This window comes from Phaseolus vulgaris, chromosome 9, assembly GCF_051622355.1.
Source record: "Phaseolus vulgaris cultivar YP4 chromosome 9, ASM5162235v1, whole genome shotgun sequence".
Taxonomy (NCBI): Eukaryota; Viridiplantae; Streptophyta; class Magnoliopsida; order Fabales; family Fabaceae; genus Phaseolus; species Phaseolus vulgaris.
In genome coordinates, this window is record NC_143506.1 from 36,153,485 (window position 1) to 36,177,355 (window position 23,871).

The 23,871-nt window shown below is 32.6% G+C and overlaps 3 protein-coding genes across 3 annotated transcripts; 1 reads left to right on the forward strand and 2 right to left on the reverse strand.

The window, feature by feature from the left end:
* Positions 1 to 1,175: 1,175 nt before the first annotated feature.
* ALDH7B4 (aldehyde dehydrogenase 7B4) lies at positions 1,176 to 6,610 on the reverse strand. The gene is made up of 14 exons (XM_068625471.2): positions 6,363 to 6,610; positions 6,181 to 6,267; positions 5,894 to 6,025; positions 5,133 to 5,205; positions 4,936 to 4,958; positions 4,766 to 4,829; positions 4,545 to 4,590; positions 3,170 to 3,350; positions 2,611 to 2,787; positions 2,344 to 2,508; positions 2,045 to 2,185; positions 1,862 to 1,959; positions 1,569 to 1,718; positions 1,176 to 1,450 (listed from the first exon to the last, which is right to left on the reverse strand). The coding sequence occupies exons 1-14, from the start codon at positions 6,495 to 6,497 to the stop codon at positions 1,396 to 1,398; spliced, it is 1,527 nt and encodes a 508-aa protein (XP_068481572.1). The 5' UTR covers positions 6,498 to 6,610; the 3' UTR covers positions 1,176 to 1,395.
* Positions 6,611 to 11,572: 4,962 nt separating this feature from the next.
* On the forward strand, positions 11,573 to 14,522 carry LOC150025297 (uncharacterized). The gene is made up of 6 exons (XM_090295713.1): positions 11,573 to 11,771; positions 11,854 to 12,078; positions 12,126 to 12,238; positions 13,759 to 13,762; positions 14,117 to 14,184; positions 14,358 to 14,522. The coding sequence occupies exons 1-6, from the start codon at positions 11,573 to 11,575 to the stop codon at positions 14,520 to 14,522; spliced, it is 774 nt and encodes a 257-aa protein (XP_090151839.1).
* Positions 14,523 to 22,240: 7,718 nt separating this feature from the next.
* On the reverse strand, positions 22,241 to 23,533 carry LOC137821142 (protein LURP-one-related 6). The gene is made up of 3 exons (XM_068625598.1): positions 23,144 to 23,533; positions 22,648 to 22,893; positions 22,241 to 22,545 (listed from the first exon to the last, which is right to left on the reverse strand). Exons 1-3 carry the CDS (start codon positions 23,366 to 23,368, stop codon positions 22,402 to 22,404), a joined length of 615 nt encoding a protein of 204 aa, XP_068481699.1. The 5' UTR covers positions 23,369 to 23,533; the 3' UTR covers positions 22,241 to 22,401.
* Positions 23,534 to 23,871: the final 338 nt, after the last annotated feature.

A 23,871-nucleotide genomic window follows, 5' to 3' on the forward strand; every position in this document is an offset into this window, starting at 1 on the left:
CATAATTAATTGGCAATGTTTATTATTAAACAGCAACTCTCACGAGAATGATTCATTGTTTATTATTTTTGCGACTGATGTATTGCTCTTGTCTCTATACACATGTCTTGCTACCATAACTAATTTTTTCTGAGTATCACTGTTGGAACTTGGTATTAAGAATAAAAGAATTATTGAAAAAGGCATAAAATTAGATAAAAATAATTAAAATACACTAATATTTGAGTTCATCAAACTTTTTTATTGCTTAAAATTGAATCCGTAGGCAGAATATGGTCTAACAAGCAAAGAGAAAGACTAAAATTATGATATATAATGTTAAATTTTTCCTATAATGTTTGCCATTAATTAGTACCTTGAGGTGTTTGATTGTTAAATGTATGATGCGTGGTGGGTGCTGGGTTCATGTGATTAGGAACTCATGTATAACTCCTATAAACACTATTCAATTATCATATATCTTTACCACTAAGTTGGAAAGTTTTCCCTAAATTTCATAAAGGTGCATAAGAGGAAATATTTTTGAGAAAGTAAGCCTGCATTATACCAAAACATGTACATGATATAAGCTACCAAAAGGGTATGCAAGTTGTTGTCTCAAAAAAAGTGATTTGAGCACTCTTAGACAAGTCATAAAAAGGTTAAGCATGTTCAAAATCCCATGTGATAGAAGAGCAAGGTTTAGGTGCTTGGTGTACTAGTATGATCCAATGAAATGATAAGATGGTAGGTATGAATACAAGGAAAAAGAGATAGAGAATTGACAAAAGAACCATTGATCTTTTAAGGTTCATGTTTTATAGAGTATGTTGGTAAATATTGTAATGAGATAAGCTTGAAGATCAAATCTACTAAAATGGAGAAAAAATAGTGTAATTTGTACTTTTCATAATTTAGCAATAAACAAGGAGAATAAAATATCTCCAGTATTACAGCCTAGGAAGAAACAACATTTAATAAACACAATTAGGTTTAAGTATTTGTAGCTTCTAAAAAGGACAGTTTTATTTTACTTGTTATAAAATTTTATTAATTTTCAGCCTCTACATTCAACAAACTCAATAGAGTAATGTAATGTTAGTCACCTCATTAGACATTTTGAGTCTCTTGTGGTGCACTCTCAAATCACAATAAAGTTGTGATATTTTCAAAGACCAAAATATACTTTGTTCATATTTAAACGTCAGATACTTTATTGAAAAATAAGATTTTTTGCAGCTAATTTATTTGACATTTATTTAAGAAGTCTAATACATTGAAGCTGTGATGTTGAAGGTGCCATCCACACAGCAAGCATTTCTTGTTAAAACAACACTTTGAGCCATCTGGTTATAGAACTTTTCTCTTCTGGCTGCAAAATTTCACTTGTGCATCCTCATGTAACACGGTGGCTGTCTAGCCAAAGTTAATTCCCTGAGCTAACGGCAGTTCACTTCCATAATTGATGGTACTGCCAAGGAAAACAATTGTAATGTCATTAAGACAAAGCACAGAAGAAGAAGATATATTCACCATTAACAGAGCTTATAACCAAGGAATGCAACATCATAAATTCCACTAGAACTCACCATGTAGAACGACGCATGTATTGCTTCCATGAGTCACTTCCTGCTTCACGACCACCACCAGTTGCCTTTTCCCCACCAAAGGCACCACCAATCTCAGCTCCATTTGTAGGTATGTTTGCATTCACTATACCACAGTCACTACCTCGTGGCCTGCACCATATTCACATCCACCAACAAGTAAAATATACTGTTTATGCAACTATAAATCAACACAATAATCTTTAGAGGTGTTGTAGCCTGTACATTAGAATGGATCTACAGGATACAACAAAGAGTAGTTTATAAGTACTTACCCGATCCATTTGAATATAGTTCCAGGTCTTTGTGTAAAGATTGAACTACTTAATCCTTGAGGTACAGAATTGTTCAAGGCAATTGCTTCTTCCAGAGTCTAAGTTGAAAATAGTAAAGTTCATTCCTAAAACTAAATTCCAAAAGAAATAGTCCAATGAAAGAAGATATAGAATATACGCTACCTGAAATTTCATGACATAAAGAACTGGACCAAACAATTCTTCTTTAACTACAGGAGCATCTGAAGATATCTCAACAATCGTTGGTTGTACAAAATTTCCTTCTGACTCTAACACGGATCCACCTGTTAAGATCTTCCCTCCCTGATAATCAGTAATTCAGAGTATAAAGTACATTAACACCACTGAGAATACAAGCATCCAATCTATTGTATATAGCATAACCTTCGCAAAATTACAGAAAAGAATGTTACATTCCCTAAATATTTAACTTAACAGGAAAAGAGTAAAATGAAACATGCCTGGGATTTTATGACTGAAATACCCTTCTGAAAGTTTTCCACGGAAGTACGAGTATGCAATGGCCCAACTAGAGTCCCCTTCTCCAAGGGGTTCCCAATCTTGACTTGTTTGTAGAGTCCAACAAGTTGGTCTAGTACATTTGCGTAAATACTCTCGTGCAAAAACTGCAGCACAAGAAGTTGAACAAGAAAATAAATATACCTTATGAAATAACACATGACTTGCATTAAAATTATGAATTCAATTTTTTAAATTGGTTCTAATACCAGTCTGCGGCAGGTTGTACAACGCTGACCAGCAGTACCCACAGCAGCAAACAAAATAGAGCGTACAGCCAGTTTAATGTCTGCATCATCCATGACTATTATTGCATTGTTTCCACTTAACTCAAGCAAGCACTTGCCAAATCTGTCATTCACTGTTTGCTGCACCATCAAACCCACCTATATAACAGGGAAAACATCATCATAAACTCACCATAAGATCGTAATCTCCAACACATTCTGAAGTAAGTTAACATTTCCGAGTTTCTACATTAGTTATTTAATAAGGAGGAAGGGCAACATACATGATTAAACAGTACATGACACATGGAAGTAGTTGCACCAAAAGGGCAATGATTTAGAATGTTAGATATCAGATATCTTTATCTTTATAGATAGACTACAATAAGACTAGAGTACTAAGGGCAACTAAACTGAGCATCATTCAGGTAACATGTACATCTTTGGATTCACAAATAGAAATTTATATATCCTATTCAATAAGTTTAATTATGCTTGGCTGTTTAAAACATTATGCCCAACTACTAAGTACATAAAGTACCTTTGTACTTCCAGTGAATGAAACCAGGGGAATGCGTGTATCTTTTGCTATTGCCTGACCAATGTCAGCACCTCCACAGAAAGAGGTGAATATTGCACCGGGTAAGTTGTTCTTCTCAAGAACTTCAGCTACTAGCTTTGTCACAGCAATAGTTATCAGAGGAGTTGTTGGAGCGCCCTTCCTTTAATGTATGTGGTAATCAGAAAAACATATATTATAAAGATAACACAATTGCCATCGAAAATTGTAACACTCGATAAACTGACAAATGAATACATATACACACAACATCCATACAGATCTGCATAATTGGCACCAACAAAGTTTTTTGATAATCTTTTATGATAAGACTTTCTTTCTTGTCTGTGTATTATATGGACATCTTTTGGGGGGAGGGGGCTGAATGGGTAGGCAAACCTTAGATATAAGCATGGAAGTGAACTTGCAATTTTACACGAACGTGAATGAATTTTCTCAAGTTCACACAAGATTACTCAAAACCAAGTTTGCAAACGTATTAACCTGTTTCTTGTATCCAGGATTGTAAACTTGTGAATTTTACAAGTTGGCTTGTTTGTTTGATAACCATTGAGTATTGTGGGGAGATAAGAGAAAAGATGGAGTTCAGGGGGCACTAGGGGGATTCAGGAAATTAGTTATGACTAGTGAGAGAGACTAGGCACTCCCAAATTGTCCAGAAGTTGTATTTCTTTCTGCAATTTCAGAGCAACTAGACTTCCAGGATTTGATATTGCACTGATTCGGGGTGGAACTTTCCCATATCAATACAAATATCATCTCTGTTTTTACCTCATTTATTGGTACCAATCAATTACAAAAATATATACCAATTACCATTTCATGAACAACAATAAAAACCACCACCACCAAGTCTTATCCCACTAGGAGGGATATAGGCTTCATGCATCGATGTCACTGAGATATGAAAATACAGGAAGTGCAATTGGAGAAGTTGAAGGGCATATTATATCTTATACTCCCATTCAGCAACCACTCGTCATCTAAGAAATATTCACTTAATACAAATAAATTAGGTTAGAGATATGAAGTGGATTTCCATAACAAAATGTGTAGTTACCCAAAAGCCTAAAAGTCAAGGAAGAGGTTCACCATATCCCTTTTTCTGACCAATCATACTAATTTGTGCTAACGAAATACATACAGCTAAACAGTAATGCATCAAGAACCGAAGTATAGGATAAATACTAATGTTCAAGTCAAAGAAAATGGTGGAACACAACCAGGTAAAATTGTCGTGAAGTCTACATATACCATTATTCCAATTAAATTATTAGAGCCAATTATCAACAGACAAAATCTCAAAATATAAAGATAGATAGAAAGATAGACTTACCATACAACACAGTTGCCACAGACCAATGCAATGCAAGCATTCCATCCTGAGGCACAACAGAAATTAACATGTTTTGATTACAATTAGATGAAGCATAAAACACATGCAAAAATGTCATGCAGTAACGTGTTCAATCTGTTGATATGTAACATTGAACTGATATACAAGATCCAAAGGAATTTGTTGCTGTGTGCATTAAAACAGAACGAGAAAAAACATACCTAGAACTGCGCATGGAAAGTTGAAAGCGGTGATTACACCAACTATTCCAAGGGGGTTCCATACCTGTGGTGTAAAATCATGTGTTTCGGTTAACATCATCGCACCCATTAATTATTATAGTTATAAATCGGTATAAAAACTTGCAAATAATTATACTTCTAATACGCACCTCAAACATCATGTGATCTGGACCTGTTAAAAGAAAAAGTAGAAGAAAACAATAAATCAAAATTGGAATTTCTTCTAGAGAAATCACTATCAAAACAAAAGACTATCCCCAGCTACAGCTTATTCTAAACAACTATCTAACCATAAAGGATTATAAAGAAAAGATGAACAATTAATTTAGGTACACAACAATCTTACGTTCTGATGGTATAATTGATCCACTCAATTGTCGGCTTAACCCAACGGCGTAATCACACATATCAATAATTTCCTGTAATGGGTAGAAAGATCACAAAATATATCCATAAAAAAATGGTATGTGAAAAATCTTAAACGCAGTAATTTTCTCATTTACATGGTGTAATGTAAGTGATTAATTTGGTTCTGTGGATAGTTAGAAAAGGCACTAAAACGCTTGAGTGTTAGCCTATATGCACACCAATATTTATGGAACGCTCCCAACAGCAAAAATAAAGCAACTTGGAAAAACCAACATCCTCAGAGGACCCACTATTGGGAACAAACCAAGAAGATGCAGTGAATAATTCTTATAAGCAATCTACTAAAAACTGAATAAAAAAATTACTTTGGAGTAGAAATTAGGATATAGTCTAAGAAACCCTTCAATTAGTTGATAAATGTTATCGAGGAAAAAAATGTAAATGTAGTTGCTGGCAAATGTGTTATCAAGTCTTTCACATTACTAATAACACATTTGCCAAATGAATAGGTAAATAATCAGCTATAAGGCATAAAGTTTCATCAGAACAACATAAATTAGAATGTCCCTGAACACGTCAAACTGTTCTAATTAGAAAAAGCTGAACATCATTGCTTATCTTTTTTCAGTTGACATTAAAGAATTTTTGAGTGTCATACACAATCCAAACTCTGATTTCTACGTTGTCAAACCTGACAAAACGCCACAAAATAATGCAGAACAAAGATAACTGTGATACCTGAACTTCCCCAATTCCTTCTGGAAGAATTTTTCCCATCTCAAGAGCCACCAGCCTACCCAGAGGATCCAACTTGGCCCTCAAAGCTTCACCAATCTGTCTCACAATCTCACCTCTCTTTGGTGCCGGAATCTGCAACAGCATTACAAGAACATCCTCAAATCTTTTCCAATATAAGGTAGATTCCGTGCTTGCTGGAAACTCTACCATGTAACTGAAACAAAACTTACTAAACCCCCCAAAAGCTAAAGTAAACAACTTTTTGTTAAATGAAAAAAAAAACTCACAGTCATCCATGTCTTGGCTGCTTCACTGCAGGCTTGCAAGCCCTCTTCATAATCTTGCAAAGTAGCTTCAGTGACTTCAGCTATGGTCTATTTTTCAAATCACCAACAATCACGCACATGACAATGAAAGAAATCCTCAACAATAAAAGGAAATAAAAAAAAAAAGTAATGAGAAAGTGAACCTGATTGTTAGAAGGATTAACAGAAGTGACAGAAGAACCAGTGGCTTTCCATTGGCCATTAACATAAGAGCCAATATTGGAGGAACCCAAGCCAATCTCCTTCAAAAAGTCGAAGCTATTGTTTTCAGAACCCATTTTGTTGCAGGAAGATGATGAAGAGAAGAATGATTGAGAAAAGCGGTGCAAGAGATAGTTTATTTATAGTCCATTTTGTTATGGCCATTTTTTGTACAAAAGCTCGCATTTCCAGAGATGACGTGGCATAAAAGCATATGTTAGGTTAAACGATAAGATCTACGGTAATCATGACGATGCGCCAAATCCCAATCTTGTCGTTTTCATCACTCGACGAATATCAATTCAAGATTTAACAGTTTCACTTAATTCAATTCTTATTGTTTTTTAAAATAACAAAATTTAATTATATTAAGAATATTTCGTTGGCCTGAATTTGTTTTCAAACAAATTACAAGTGATTTGGTTGAAAATTATAAATACGTGAGAAAGAAAACAAAAATAGATGTAAGATGGAAAAAGAAGTTAAAAATATTGTAGAGTGTTTAATTTTTAAAAATATATTACTATCTATGAATACTATTTATTTTAATACTCATCATTAAATATTCCTCCTTTATTATTTAGTATTTAATACTTATTTATTTTAGTATTTTTGTAATTTATTATTATTTACTATGAATTAGTTATCAGAAGCTAAAAAAGATAAAACTGATCTGTATCTGGTGAACAAATACTTGGCTTTACCACACTGCACATGTGTCCATGTTTCATTATCAATTCTGTTTTATCACTTTTCTTGATCTCATCCAATCCAATGAGTAGTTATAGATGTGGATACGAGTAATACAATATTGAATTTCTTCTCGAATTACATGAATTTTTAAATGTTATGTATTGATATGAATTTTTAAATGTTATGTGATTGAATGATATGTATTATATTGTATGAAATTGATGTAATATATTTGGGATAATGTATGAGTTGTTATTTGATGGTACATTAAGTATGAAAAATCTATGTTTAACGGAAATCATCTGGCTTCACTGATGATCTAAGTCATGTAGACTAAGATATCAGGAGGTGAGAAGCTGAGAGGGAGTTCATACACACCGGGTCCCGCTGTAGATACTCGGTATTGAATGTTTGAACTTACCCTGATCCTTTCTATTGGATTCACTTGTAATATTTGGATTAGGTGTTATGAGTCTTCCAGAATATGAAGTGGGATTGAAATGAAATCCAATGATTATGATTGAAAATAGATCCATGTGTAATCTATATGAATGAGAGAATTGGTATTGAAATTTTACATGAAATCATTTAAAGAAATGTTTATAAATTATTAGTCTAAATTGGTTCTATTTCCATGAATTATGTTATGAATTTTCTTTGCACTAGTTTACTCTTGTTTTTCGTGTTGTGTTTGAACTGCGATGACTATACTATGTATACGAGCAGATGACCATACAGGTGCAGAAAAGCCTTAGAGGTTTCAGAGTTTTATTTTGACCTATGAATATGTAAATATTTGTATTTCTATAAATCTTAATCAGGTATTATGAATGTTTTGAAAAATTCCAAATTTATATAGAAAGGATAGAACTTTTATTGTAATAGTTATATATAAATTATGAGGTATTACAGTTTGTGTAATCAAATGAGAAGAACGGTATTATATATTGTTATCAGTATTATAAATAATATTTTACAAAACAAAAAATAAGTAAAAAGTCCGCACATCAAAATTTAAAATTCTAGCTTAGTAATTAAAAAAAAATCAAAAGCCTAAATGATAGAAATAGATATAATATAGAATTAAAAAGTGAATGAATCATATTTTATATATATATATATTATTTCTCTTTTATTAAACATGTCTATTTTTTACTCTCTTTTTTTCAATTTTTTTTTTTTTTATCAAAGACAATTATCTAATAGAAAGAAAGTAGGTAACTGAAAAAGAAAGAAAAAAAGAAAAATATATAAGAAATAAAGAAAAAAAGGTAATTATTTGATTTAAAAAAATGTAGCAAAATTTGTAAGATAATTTAATTTAAAAATTTATTAATAAAATACCCTAATATATAACGTTATCTGTGAAGATGCACATGGTGGTTTGTATGATAACAGAGGCAGCAGAGGAAGAAAAGCTGAAGACACAATAAAATAAATACGAAAAGTGAGTGTGATGAGAAGTCTTTTCGCCATTGTCTCAGACCTCTTTTTGTCATCTGTGAACAACCATCAGCTACAAAACAACATTTCTTCCTTTTTTTTCTTTTCAAAAAATAGATCTAAGCAGAGATATGGGACCTACTCAACAATTTCTTCTTCCTTCACGTTCCATCAATTATTACATGCTTTATACTTTTCCAGATATAAATCAAATACAAATACCAAATAAATTATAAATTATAAATAAATGGCTATTTTGGTTTCTAAAAGTGTAAATCAATATAAATTTAAGTTTTTAATCGTACACTACAATTTTGTTATTAAAGTGTAATGTTTAGTGACCATTTTGTCATTAAAATGTAATATTTAATCACAAATTTAACTTTATTAAGTTGTATTTAAGAATTTAGTCTAAATATTTTTTTGTGATTTCCGGGATAATCCGGTCAACAGAGTGATGAAAAAAATTATAATTTTCTGAACTCAAACATTATTAAAAATAAGTAAACATCGATTTTATATTAATTATTAAGACGATGTTTATTTGTTAAGAAAATTAACAAAAACATTAATTACAATAGTTCACTTGTGAAATGTTAAATATACCAAATCATATAAATTATGAATGAAGCTAGCCAAGAAAAAAACAAAAGATATTTTATTTGTGTGTGAAAAACAAAAATGCATTTTAGTATTATCTTTTCCAGAAGTGATTTAGATGAGAATGAAGTGCTTCTTTGCTCGACACGGAAGCGTTTATTTGTTGAATAGCGATAATACGATTTTTGTGCTTGCTTCGTCACTATGTATTCTTATTATTATTTTATTATTATCATAACCATGTATAAATATCACAAATAATGCGTTTTGGACAAATTAACTGACTTATATATCATCTTTTACTTTATTTATTTATATCTCTTTTAGTGTAAATGAAACCACGTCTAATATTTCCTAAAAATAACATAGAAATAAATATATATAATAAAAAATAAATTTATAATTAAATATATATAATAAAAATAAATTTATAAATAATATAAAAAATATTAAAATAATAATACTGGAGGTTGTTATGTGATTGTATAAAAGATATGAATTATTAATGTATTGTTATTTTAAATTTTCAGCTAAATAAGTTCTTTAAATATTCATTTTGTCGTATTTAAATGCACTATGTTAAAAATTAAGTGGCGGATAAATGATTTTTATTGTTATTCTTTTTTAGCCGTCAAAATTTATTTTTGTTTATTTTTTATTTTTTTTAAGTTTCGGAACACGAGACACTTCCTTTGTATATATGTTCCGAACATTTAAAGAATAAAATAAAATGAGATTATTAAGGATATTTTAATCGCATACAAAAAAAAATATCATACAAGATATATAAAGGTTGGTATCACATCATATAACTAAATAGTTCCAGTAAAAAAATTTCTTATAATAAGTTACATTCACTTGTCAATTTCAATATTCCTATATACACATGAGTGAATGCATGAACTGAATATTGACAATAAAAAAAAACGTCTACAATGTACTCAAATATATGCCATATAAACATTTTTCTATGCCCCTGCCCTTCCCCTGCATATAAATAGGACAGCCTGTACCTCGGCACGCCCGTAAAGTTTGAAAATACTAAAATTATCCTTAAGTAAAAAATAAAAATGAAAATATTCGTTTACATTTTTTTTACAAGTGAAAAAGACAGCACTTTGTGTGGTGGTGGGTGGAGAGTCCTTGAGGTGGTTCTTGAAGTGGTGCTTGAGAAGATGTTTGAAGTGGTGCGGGGTGGTAGTTGGTAGCACAGGTGTTAATGATCGTGCTGGTGTCGACATTGTTACCATTGGTGAGCTTGTCATTCTCATTCGTTGGTAAGCTTTGTACCTTAAATAGTAATTTTTGGATTAGTTAATTCGGTGGATCAACAAATCACATAATCCGGTGCATAAGCAAAGCTTTCTGGATCAGATAATCCGTAGGTATATTGGATCTGGACCTACCAAATTAACACTTATGGATTGTGTAATCCGGTACCAAAATGAACTGTGGATTACGTAATCTGGAAGTGTTTTCAAAACTCCACATATGCCTTATGGAGTACGTAATCCAGAATCCATTTTGTTGTATTAATATGACTTACACATTACGCAATTTGAAAGTTATTTTAAAACTTCAAATATAACTTACGGATTACATAATCCAAAACTAAAATTTTTGACTTACGGATTACACAGTCCATAAGTCATTTTTGCAGTTCTAAAATGACTTACGGATTACATAATCCGGAAGTCATTGTGTAGATAAAATTTGACTTACGGATTATACAATCCAGAAGTCATTTTTAAGTCTGAAAAGTGAATTTTATTTTTATTTTGCATACTTGTGTGAATTTATGAAAATTATAATAAAATGAAAATTTATGTTTTATGAATGAAGGTGTAATTATGGAAGAATTAATGAATTTTGTGCATCAACATGGATTGTGTGAAGGGGACTATGATATCCATTTTACAACAGATGAGGTGAATAAAATTTCATTTCATTCATGTTGGTTATGGACTTGGTTTTGTTATTGTCATTATAATGTCTGACATAGCAAATGGAAAGTAAGGGAGAAAGACATATGTCATGTTAGGTTGTGAAAGGAGGGTAGTTACTTAGGATGGTTTGGAGGTTAGTGTAAGTGGTACTAGAAAATGTCAATATCCCTTTAAATTGCGAAGTAAACCTGTTGGAAAGGGTCAAGGTTAGGTACTTAAGGTAATATGTGGTACTCATAATCATGATTTGTATGATACATTAGTTGGTCATCCATGCAAGCAGATTAAAAGTGAATGAACATTCAATGCTTGTTGATATGACTAAAAGCAGGGTTAAGTCGGGTAATATTCTACGTACTTTGAAGGAGAATAATGAGGATAATATGACAACAATAAAGCAAGTATACAATGCAAGATACTCATACAAGAGATCAGTTAGATGACCAAGAACTAAATTACAACAGTTAATGATGTTGTTAGACCGTGACAACTATCTTCACTGGAGTACGTGTCATGAGTCTTCCAATATTGTTAGTGATATTTTCTGGACTCATCCTGATGCTGTGAAACTCTTGAATTCATTTAACATTGTATTCTTAATGGATACGACTTACAAAACAAACAAATATCGACTGCCTTTGCTTGAGATTGTTGGTGTAACTTGTACAGGTCTATCCTTTTTTTGTTGGTTTTGCATTCTTATCTAGCGAGAAAGAAAAGAACTTCATATGGGCATTGCAAAAATTTATAGGGTCACTTTTGACATCGCATGTGGGGCCTGAAGTCATTGTTTGTGATAAAGATCTTGTTTTGATGAATGCCATCAATATTGTGTTTCCTAAAGCGAGAAATCTTCTTTGTCAGTTTCACATCAATAAGAATGTTAAAGTAAAGTGTAAAATGTTGGTGGATTATGTCGAGGCTTGGGAAGTTGTGATGGATTCATGGAAGACTATCATTGATTGTATAGAGATTGGTAAATTTGATGGGTTTGTGAAATTTTTTGAAACTATTTGTTCACAGTGACCATTACTTGTTCAATATGTGAAGAACACATGGATTATTCCGCACAAAGAAAAGTTTGTGAAGTGTTGGACAAATTCGTTAATGCATTTGGGAAATACAACATCAAACAGGTATATCAATGCCTTTACTTTGTCTGAATGTGATTCATCATCTCAGTTGTCAATTCAACAAGAATGGGATGTGATTCTATCTCGGTTCAAACAAGTTGATATTTGTGGCAAAGTGACAATTAAAAATAAGTTGCGTGAAATTGCCTACCCAAACATGACAACATTATGTGCACCAATTAATGTAGTTAAGACAAAAGAATCCCAAAAGAGTCAAGCAAATAAATTTTAGAGGTCTACAAAACGCACCCCTTCATATTTTGAGCATGTAGATCGCATCCATTTTGTAAATGATAGTTCATCATCTTTGAAGACTCATAAGGGAGAGGTTAAGGTGACGACCAACACCAATGAAATTCCCATGCTTGATCAATTTCATCCGAAATGTCACCCTTATATTTTGGATGTAATAGATGTTAAAGTTGATGGGCATTGTGGGTTTCGTGCTATTGCCTCATTGTTGGGGATGGGTGAAGAGTCATGGTCACTGATGAGCATATATTTATTCACACTTAATAGCCTTAATCATAGATTATTGGACTATAATAATTAATAAATCCATTGTTTTAATTAATATTCTTATAATTGGGTTTATTTAGGCCTTAACTATTATTATTGTTAATTTTGTGTTTTTAGGGTAAATGATCTGAAGCATCTACCTTTGTGAATGGGCCAAATATGCAAAAGTCCAAGTTGCTTCTTTGAATCAAAACAGAAAACAAATTCTGTTGAAGAAGAAAGGGAAAATAAAAGCTACAAGATTCCAGAAATAGAATTGGAAGCAAATCTTCTGCAAAATAAAAAGAATTATGGAAAGTGGAAACTGTTTACAAAATCTAAACTGCAATATTTTCCCAAGATCCTTGGAGCAGAAAAGCCTTATAAAAGGACACAAGCATCAAGTAGAAAGGGAGAGAGCTTCATAGGGTTTTCTTAGTTTCTTTTCTTATTTGTAATTCTTTTGCCTCCGCATGGAAAGCTAAACCTTTTGGTTGATTCCTTTGTGATTCCCCATTGAGTTCTGAGGTTTTGATCAATAAAAGTTTCTATTTTTAATTCTCTATAGCAGTTGTTTTTATTGTCTAATCTCCTGGAAAACTAGTTTTTGTGAGAGGTTGTACTTGAACGCATGATTGAGAGTCTTCCTTATCTTAAACTTTGGTTTCTTAGTTAGTTCGTATTGTTCTAATTAATTTCTTGGGCGCATGATTCAAGAGAGAGGAGATAAGCATTCCTATGGAGTATACGCATGGAACAAAGTGGGTATTGATTAAACCGGTAGACGCGCATGCTTTACTGGTGAGCTTCAGTTGAATTAGGTTTGGCGCATGTTCAATCTAGTTTAACTCTGCTGAGGATTGAGAAAAGAATAATCTTTAGAGAGCCTGTGAAGAATTCATTGGTGGAAGAACTTGGGAGTCAATCTGCATTCTTTACTGATTCAAATCATCATTTATATTTTCTTGCTAAGCGATCACAACCCCTATTTCTTTACTATTATTGCTAATTTTCATTGTTTGCAGATAGGTTTTGAATTCTATTCACTGAAATTACTATTGGATTCGTTGGGAGACGACTTGGGGTCATCTGACCACAACTATATTATCATCTCTCTAGTGTTAGGCAAGTCTACGCTAGAATCATATTAATTTGACAGCAAAACGACAGCTATCAGTCACTCATCATAATGGATTTATTCAAAGAAATATCTCAATGGTGTGAAGAATACACAACATTGTTAGGTGGCCATCAACGAGTAGAAGATATCAAGAGATCCCTACTAGTGAATGAGTTGTCAGTGGTAAGTGAATTTTCATAAGATTCATGTCCATTGATTAATTGATCTTGTATGCTATCTAATTTCATTATTGTATTTTGCAGGCTATGAAAAATGGATGACAATACCGGATATGGGATACTTAATAGCAAGTAGATACCATATTATCTTAGTATGTTTGTCATTGAAACAAAATATAACTATTTCCCATTGCGAACTGCACCCCCTACCGATGTTAGTCTACACCGACTACCATGTATTGGCCATGTGTATTTGTGCAGGTAAGGTTCTTACTCAACACATTACTTATATTCCTTTGTTTGCTAATTTCCATTTGTGGTGCAGGTAAATTTGCTTGATGATTGTCCCATACCTACCGCTGACATTTTATGGTGTACACATTGTTATCCAGAGGCAAGGTTACGGTCATCATATTACATTGATCAAATGCAATCTTTTACCCAATTAATCAGTATTAGTCTGACATATGTGAATCTTGCAGACGATTGATGTAAACATAATTTATTATGTGGGGTTCCGTTTCATAATTTATTCGCGTTTATGTCAGATAAAAATAAAATAGTAAACACTATAATATAAATTAATTAAATCATATTGTACACATACAAAGTTACTATTATTACAATCATGTAATAAAAAAATATATCAATGACGTCCACGAACATTACGTGAGCGTCTAGTGTACACCACCACGTCATCTGTCACGCTTTGGGCTAGCCGCAACGCTGCTTTCGTACTCTCATATGTGTCAGTGCCTGCAGTGACCTGACGACAATCTATCATGTGTTAGAGGATACTAACAATGCGCCTAAATATACCCTGCACCAACTTCAAAATAATTAAACTCTTCAAATATATTGTTTAATCAAATAACAATAAAAAAAACTTACCGAATGTCCATGGTCATCTTGAGACGAGGGACCTGTCTGCTCAGCATTTGGACTACGAAGGCGACGACATGGTACAACACTGGGTCGATCTCCAAGCTCACTTCTGCAAATGTATGGGTGTGACACCATCCTAAACCAAGACATGTACTCGAGAACACATGCAGATGGACTAGAAGCAACTGTCAAACTTGTCACCAAATAGTGATAAAATTGCAACCACCTTTGATCAATGACATGTGCATCAGGCCCCTCAACCGGCATCGGTGATGGTGGAATGCTCTGCTCGTAGCCAAATTGGTGCAACACACGCTTGGCATATGTCTTTGTGATAAGTTGCCCAATCGCAGGTGACCTGAGAATAAATAAATAGTCTCAAATGGCCTGCTCAATCTGTAGTCCTCATACGGATTCCAAATGACGTCATCGTGTGTGAGCCCATCCAATTGCACCCGGACATTACCAACAACATAAATCTGATGGGCAACAATGTATCGTGTTGTCCGCGGGTGTACCTCGTCATATGAGGGATTAATATCCCTTCTTCCCATGCCCGAGAAGTGCTAATTAATCCATGCCTGTGTAATTCGATCATATTAATTATAAAAAATTTAATACAAAACATTATGGAATATAACATGTGATTGCTAATTATTTGTATGGTTTCATACCTGAATCAGTGTCACATAACTGGCCAACTGTTTGGTGTTAAAGTAGGATGCATCCCGCAAATGCTCATATAAATGTGTAAGTGTTGTTGCTCCCCATGCGTATCCACAACACATATGTAGATTTTTGAATAACAACAAGTACAAAACAAATATAGAGGTCGCACTTTTATCTGCAAAAATAGTGCATCCAAGTAGATGCAACAAGTAAGCCCTGGCAGCACACTCCCAAGCCTCTTGAGCACAACACTCCTTGTATATATCTCGGAGCCAGATCAATCGTACCTGGACGCCTCGACACTGTCTCATCTTAGCCTTCCCACGAGCCTCCTCCACCTCTAGTAACTCAGCTAAAATTGTCGCAACTCTGTTGTACTCCAAGGGCACATATGTAGGGAATTGACCCAAAATGGGGAGGTGTAAAAGAGATGACACATCATCAAGTGTGATGGTCATCTCACCTACGGGAAGGTGGAAGGAGTTTGTTTCCCCATGCCTCCTTTCGACAAAGGCCGAAATCAACCCCTTGTCCCCCACCTCATAACCTATATTGCACAAACTAAACAATTTAGAATTTTGTACAATAGGCTCAACATTAGCATGAGGCATCCCAAATTTACGTAATTTTCTACCGTGGGATACTAACTTGAGTTCTCCCCGATCCTAATATAAAATTTGTATATATTCAATATAATTAAACAAATTTAAACAATAATTATAAAAGACAATTTAATTTAAGGTTTTTTTGTTCTTACCTCACCCTCTCAGAGCTTAACAGCAACATGGTCAGCAAAATTTACCAGTAAAGACATATTAGAAGGTCCTCCGGGAACCCCTTCTCCCTGGTCTACTTGGTCATCATCCTGTAATCCTTGTTCATTGTCATTATCAATGTGAACATCATCACCAATCCTTTCTTCAACATCACATCACTCTCTTCTATGGACAGATGTCATCGGTCTTCTACGATCATGACCCTAAGATCCACCACCTCTTGTTTTACAAAACAATGTCAATTTCAATTATTTACAGACAATGAATAATATCATCATAACTTGTCTACATAATATAAAATATAAAAAAATATTTTACCGAAGTTGGTTGGAAAACTAAAAAAAGCACCAATATTACAACTTCTGGATTACACAATCTGGAACCTAATAAAACAAACCTATCGAATTACATAATTCGAAACTCAACCCTAAACTATACCAGATTACGTAATCTGGAACTGCTGGAAAACCAAAAACGCTACCGGATTATGTAATCTAGAACTTCTGAAAAACCCATAACCTACCAGATTACATAATTTGGAATATAATTCAAAACCCACCGGATTACATAATTTGGTTCCTATTGTGTGAAGAACATACATGTTTTTCAAATGCTTTCCAAATTACATTTCAAAATTAAAATCAGTAAAATTACTAACATGTGAATGAAGAGGGCACTCGTGAATGATGGAGAATGAGAGGCTTAACAAAGATGAAATGGAAGTGTGAAGGAAAACTTAGAGAATGAGACTTTGAGGGAAGGAGAAAGGTGAAGGAGGTGGGAGGGGGTGGGTGCGGCACTTAGGAGTGAAATGAAAGAAGGTGAGAAAGAGAAAGTGAGATTAAAGTAGGTTAAACTAATATTTTAATATTTTTACTGAAGGATATAATAGTAAATGTTCTTTTAGTAAGGGTGCCGAAAGAAGCCATGGAGGCGCAGGGAGAAGCTGTCTATAAATAGATATGTGACCCATTCAACAAAGATATTCCTTCCATGCAACAAAAAGAAAAGATAACAACCAATAACTTGTTTCAAAACCAAGTGTTGTCCCTCCAATATGTAAATCATACGGTCATAAAGAAGTCCAGAAAAAACCAATAACTTGTTTCAAAATGATATGTTCCTTAACGTTAAGTATGTGTAGAAGAAGAACCATTTACTTTGGTTTTTTAATGTTATTGTGTGTACTAGTGTAAGGACAGGGAAAAATAGGTTTAGGGAAGAATTGGTATAATTAAATGACACCTAAATATTATATTATTAAAGTTAAAAGAGCATATAAATAGAAATTCAATTATTCAAGTTTCATTTTAAAAGAACGATCATCTTCTAAAAACTCCTTTTTCCTTTTCTCTACCTTCTCTCTAAGATTTTGACCTCCTCACTCATCAATTTGACGATTAGAGTCCGTCATTGGACTCCTGAAAGTGAACTCTACAAGTTTGCCCGATCAAAAATCTTAGATAGAGTAAGTTCATTCTTGGCTCATTTTCCTTTGAGTTAATTTTGATCTGATTAGGTTTGCCTTTAGTTTAATCTTGCACATGATACTTTTATATTCAAAAGTACTCTCTGTTAGCTTAGGATCCTAGTGGTATAGTTAGATTTGTGATCAGGACACTTTGGTGTAGGTTAAGTGACCTTTAAGCTTTTGGTAGATTTCGAGCTCTTAATGAGTATATGCTCAAGTTCAGGTAAGGGAAGTTAGTTTTAAAATTTCTAATAGAACCTTAGGCTAGAAGATCTAGATATGGGGGTGACATGTCACCAGTCTCAAATTTTCTTGCAGAATTGTCTATTTTAAGAGTTAAGTAATATATTGACTGAAAGGGTTGATTTTGAATATTATATAGTGATTTTTAAGGTGAATAAGTTGATGAAAGTGTTGTGATTGAGAATTGAAAGTGTTTGAATGGTAATATAAATGAGTTGAATTGTATTTGAATAGTCTGTTGAAGTAATTAAAATGTGATGTTTGATTTAGAAAGCATATATAAGTAGGAACTATCAATGTAATGTGTAGATTTATAAATTTATGAATTGAATGAAATGTTGGTTTTGAATTTAAACAGATTTATGCAGAAATTTTTTGTATATCTCGCTCAAGCGAGATAATTCTCGCAAAAGCAAGAATAAAATGGAAAGATAGGGTGTTTTCGGGTCCATTTTTGCTCAAGCGAAAAGGAATCTAACCTAGGCAAGACCTATGATGAAGTTTTGGGTGATCTCGGGTTGAATCTTGCTCAAGCGAGAGAATTTTTGCTTGAGCAAGACCCATTCTCGCTCAAGCTAGACTCTTTGTAAAAAAAAACTTAAAATTTTTATTTTTTTCTTTTAAAGCATAGTTTATTATTGCATATTGTTGTTACGTGAAAATTCTAAATTTTATTTAAAAATATGATTAAATGAACTTAGTTATGTGTTTTAGTGAATTTTGAGATATGTTTGAATTGTTTAGAAAGTTTAAAATATGTTATGATCGAATGATGTATTAATGTGAAAATGTGATCAAAACATAGTATTTTCAGGAAAGAAAATACCGTGTTGAGATTGTTATTAAGGTGCATTGATCTGTCAGGTCTTGGTCCAATGAGACGATCCTGACTTTATTGATATAATGGAATCACATAGATGAAGTTATTTAGTTGGTGAGAGTCGATGAAGGTTCATATGACTTTTTCTGCGATTTGAAATATAATCTGGTCTTTCAGGTCATATGAATTTACCCTGTCATACGAGATGATGAGATATTGAGATAATTATGCGCATGACTGTGTGAATTTACAACGAGTAGTATGATAGATGTAAGTCTCATGATTCTAATTTCAATACGCGAGTCTTCCTAAAGTAAAGTCAACTCTCTATGTGTTGTGAGTCAGTAAAAGTCTGACATGAGAAAGATGAATTATGAATTTTGATAGACACTTGATGATTATATGAAATGCATGAGAATTGATGACTTTATGTGAATGTTTAAAGTTGTGTTTATATTATAAGTTTTAAAAATAGCTAGCTTACCATTTGATTTGTTTTGTGGTTGTTTTCTTTAATCTATGATGATTGTCTATTTACACAGTACCAAATGATGTTACAGGTGATAGAGCTCCTCAGTGAGAAGCTGGATGATGAAAATATTTTATTTTATTTTGAATATTTGTTTTAGTTTTATGTAAATATTTAAAGTCTTATGAAGAGATATATGTTTTGAAACATTATATGAAAGAGTTGTAAAAATATTTGTATTATGTTTATATATTTATTTTAATATTTCATATAGATTATGGTTATTATATGTAGAAAAAATATTGGGATGTTACAACTAGTGTATGATAACAATGCATATATGCTTTTTAATTAAGCTTCTTTCCTATATAGCTAATTTCCATTTTACTATGAGGTCATTTTGTTCTTAGTGAGAAACTTAAGTTTTTTATCCCTAATTTTGTTTGAAAAAAGTGAATTTGTTTAGTGTTTCATTCTTAGCTAATAGTTTCTCTACTGTATGTGTAATATCTATTGATGATCACCTCTTCTCTATATTTTTAATTTTTGAAATAATTTCCTTTTAAATATTTACAAAAGCTATATTCTTTTTTTTTTAGATTTTTTTTTATATTTTTGTTTTTTTGGTACAATTTTTCTTTCCTTAACTCATAATTTTCTTTTATGAGGATTTTTTGGGGAATTATACTTGTTTTTTTTTTCAAAATTTTGAGTTTTTTCTTCAAGATTTATATTTTTTAATTTTTTTTGTGTAAGCTTCCAAAATGCATAAAAGTGTTGTTTGAAAGAAGTTTATTATATGCTTAAGTGAGAAAAGGTAAATTATTAAAGTATACCTCTTTGTAAGGTCATCAGACGATGGTTAAAATGAAATGTAAACTATAAAATATATATGCCTATCCTTTCTTTTCTTTTTCCTATTAAGATAGATGAAGATTTTCACATGTTAATACGAGACTATTATTTATGTCTTTTTTTAAGAATTTTTTTTCGCTTGTTCTTTTCTTAATTGAGACACTTTGATCTAATGTGTTCTAGTTTTTTGAAATTATAGCACCTTATTTTTATCGTATCTATCCATGTGGTCTCTTTAGCGGGTTACATAAATTGTCTCGTGTTGGAGACTAAGTGGGTCAAGTCATAATCAAATTACAAGGTTTAAGTTGCTACACTTTTAGAAAGAGTTGTACCTTGACTATTAGTAATAACTTTTGGCTCAATGGTAAGAGCTTAATCCAACAATTGGTATCAGAACCAAAGTTATGAATTTGGTTTCCAATGGGACAATTGCTAAAGGGAGATTGTCACGAGTTGCATCAATTGTTTCATGATGAAGGACAAGTAAGTCGAGTCATACTCAAATCGTGGTTATTGAACTAATGTCCTTTTAAATAGAAATAATTGTGCCCCAACTATTAATTATAACTTGTATCCTAATGATAAGTATATGATCTTACAATCTCTATCGAACAAGATAGGACATAAATTCTTAGAAGCTTGCCATTGGACACGAGTTTAATCCATAGAATTATACAAGTGTAAAAATTTGCTTCTAAGAATGTTTGATGAGCATGATCATATACATGGTAAAAGAAGATGAATGAAATTTGAACAAGGAAAAAATAATTCAATCCAAAAATTGAAAGGAAGAAAAGAGAAAATATGAAGTGGAAAAACTTAGGATCGAGAAAGTCAAGCCACTTGAAGATGTTTCAAGATAAGTGTTAAATTGAGTTGCCAGTTGATACAATGATCCAATATAAGACCAAAAAAGAAGATAATATCTCTCATTCAAAGACACTTTAAAATTATTCTAGAAATTTAGGGTGTATAGGATTTAAAGCAAACAATTTTCTTTTGCAGGAGATCTTGTTGAAGTTTTATCTCATGAATTTTGAAGATACATATTAACACTTCCAGAGTAACATTGTCTAGGTTTTTTTAGGCATGAGGATTTGTCATTTGAGGTTTCCATTCCCATGGCAAGCTTTTGAGAATCATGCCAAATTGGTCATAGTTGTTAAAGTTGCTTTCCAAAGAATAAGAGAGATGGTTTGGAACTTATTCAACATGCTTGGGATGATCTCATCCTTTTCCATATTAAAGAGCTTATATTGCCATGTCAAAGAGACCTAGTTTGTTTCTCTTACTTCAAAGGATCCCTTTTAAGTAATTACAAATGTGACAAGATTCAAAGAATGTTAACATTTTTTTTCCAGTAATCAAAGTTTATTCCCATAAACAAAGAGAGTTGATTCCCATAAATTATGAAAATATTTCTATATTATAAACTTTAATCAAAAGATTTATCCTATAAAATACATAAATGAGGATTATAGTCACAAATTATGTATGTGATATTGAAAATAGCAAATGAATCCAGAATACTGCATGGATTGGGCGAAAACACATCCTTAGATTCAACAGTTCTCGACTTTCTCTTGTCCAGTTAGATGAAAATTCGACGAATCCAAGGTTTAGAATCATCTTTATTTGCTAAAGAGAATCACACAAACTCTGTTTATAATTGTGTAGAGAATGCTTTGATTCAACCAAACATATACTTTTGTTTGAAAAAGTAAAATCATTGGTTTCAGCTTAAGTATAATCTCATAATCAATTACGCAAAACTAGTCATTACGTGAATATAATACATACGCATTAATTCAGACTTCTTTTCTTGAGATTCTTCTTTAGCCAAATTACCCAATTCCGTGTCTAATTTATTCAATTAGTTCAGTTTCAAACTTTTCAAATTCATCCATCACATATCCAATTTCACACAGATTCCAAACCAGCCTATAAACGATAAGCTCAAAGAATAATAATTAAACAATCAACTTTCACATCCATCATTGTCAAACAAGTACGCGAATTAAGGAAACAAATTATAAGCACTACCTTAAAATAATAATCCAATCTCCTTTCCATAATTAATACACAAGGAGTTTTCTGGTTTCATATATATACATATTTATGGTAAGAAAATAAAACCATTTTTGGTTTCATACAATAATAATTCAGCAAAATGCAGACTTAGCAGTTGGTCGATTCTCCATAAATGTAATCAAGAACTGCGATGACTCCAAAAACAAAGGTTTGATCCATCCCAGGTTTCACCACCACATTATACAGATCCTTGCTTTCCATCAATTTCTCCACTTCTTTATTCACTCCAACCTATGTTTAAATGGACCAAACCAAACACATTTATTACTGTCATGTTATATATATATATATATAGTTTGCAGAAAAAACTTTAAAAGACTTGAAAAATTGTACCTGGGCAATTACGTTGCCCCTAATGTCAACAATGCTACAGTTCCTATCAGGGAAATAACCCCTGATCTCAAAGTCCCAGCCTTTATTGCTAGCAGCTCTGGGTTCAATGGAGATTCTGATCCCATTGTTCTTCACAAAACAAGAATTGGGCTCTTTCAAGCTGAAAACCAGGGTCTGTGATCCTTCATAGTTCAGGCTATATCCTTTCCACTTCTTGTAAATGCTAAGGGCCTCAAACATTCCTCCCTGATCATCACACAGAGTTAACTTCATGTTGCAAATTTTATCATTGCATACCAAATCATTCCCAAGATATAGCAAGTTAAACCATCAAACATACACACATTTAGTTTAGCATAGATATATTTGATATATCTAAAGATATATGCATGTAAGAGAGTAATATTTTCTGACCACCAAAATCTATAGAGAAACAGAACACGTTGCATGCACACTGTATGAAAAACTTGATAAAGATTATGGATTATGTATATACCTTTCGACGCACGAGAAGCAAAGCATCACCTTCACCATCTCTTAGAATCAAGTGTTCCTTTGTGCCATGAATTCCACAGCCATCAACCCTGAAAACAACCCTTTGGCCAGTGCAATCCGTGACTACAAAACCCCCTCCATTCACCACATGTGGCCTCCTCCTGACCCCTAGCACCGTCTGAGAAGATGAACAGTAGAGTTTGCTAATCACAGGCATCATGCTCATCTTCCAACCTTTTAAAATTCTGATATCTATTATTCTACCACCTCACACTCTTCTTAGCTTTCCTCAAATGCAACCCATTTAGTTTTTTTATATACACAAAGCATGGGGCCTATCATTGCAAGAAATAGTATATTAATAAATGAAAACAAGGTTTTCCTCACTTGTGTAACTAGACTTCTTTGGCTTACCCTTTATAGGTTTGGCAAGTTTTGACGTATAGGAGATACAATACAAGAATATTACAAGGCATATTATTGGTTCACGTTACTTGCTTGTGGATGTTCACATGTGGATAATTGCTTAAAACCCTTTTCTCTTTCTCTCTTTCTCTCTTCTCTGACAATTAGCTCAATTGATAGCATGCGTTGGCGTGTTAGAATGCTCTTTTAGTTATGGTTGATTGAATTTCCATATGGGGTTTTCAACCTTCCAATGCAAAACCTTCAGATTTCAATCAGAGAAGTTTCAGAATGTTGACAAAACCTAAGGTAGATAGTGGTTTT

What these genes read in the sequence shown, in the direction of transcription:
- LOC150025297 (XM_090295713.1), top strand. Translation starts at nt 11,573, where the DNA reads ATGTTGTTAGACCGTGACAACTATCTTCACTGGAGTACGTGTCATGAG. An exon ending in CATTGATTGTATAGAGATTG is followed by an intron (nt 12,079 to 12,125) that starts GTAAATTTGATG and finishes ATTTGTTCACAG; the next exon opens with TGACCATTACTTGTTCAATA. An exon ending in GTAGATACCATATTATCTTA is followed by an intron (nt 14,185 to 14,357) that starts GTATGTTTGTCA and finishes TTTGTGGTGCAG; the next exon opens with GTAAATTTGCTTGATGATTG.
- LOC137821142 (XM_068625598.1), bottom strand. Translation starts at nt 23,368, where the DNA reads ATGAGCATGATGCCTGTGATTAGCAAACTCTACTGTTCATCTTCTCAG. An exon ending in TGCTTCTCGTGCGTCGAAAG is followed by an intron (nt 22,894 to 23,143) that starts GTATATACATAA and finishes TGTGATGATCAG; the next exon opens with GGAGGAATGTTTGAGGCCCT. An exon ending in GGGGCAACGTAATTGCCCAG is followed by an intron (nt 22,546 to 22,647) that starts GTACAATTTTTC and finishes ATTTAAACATAG; the next exon opens with GTTGGAGTGAATAAAGAAGT.
- ALDH7B4 (XM_068625471.2), bottom strand. Translation starts at nt 6,497, where the DNA reads ATGGGTTCTGAAAACAATAGCTTCGACTTTTTGAAGGAGATTGGCTTG. An exon ending in CAGATCACATGATGTTTGAG is followed by an intron (nt 4,830 to 4,935) that starts GTGCGTATTAGA and finishes TTTACACCACAG; the next exon opens with GTATGGAACCCCCTTGGAAT. An exon ending in GTACAACCTGCCGCAGACTG is followed by an intron (nt 2,509 to 2,610) that starts GTATTAGAACCA and finishes CTTGTGCTGCAG; the next exon opens with TTTTTGCACGAGAGTATTTA.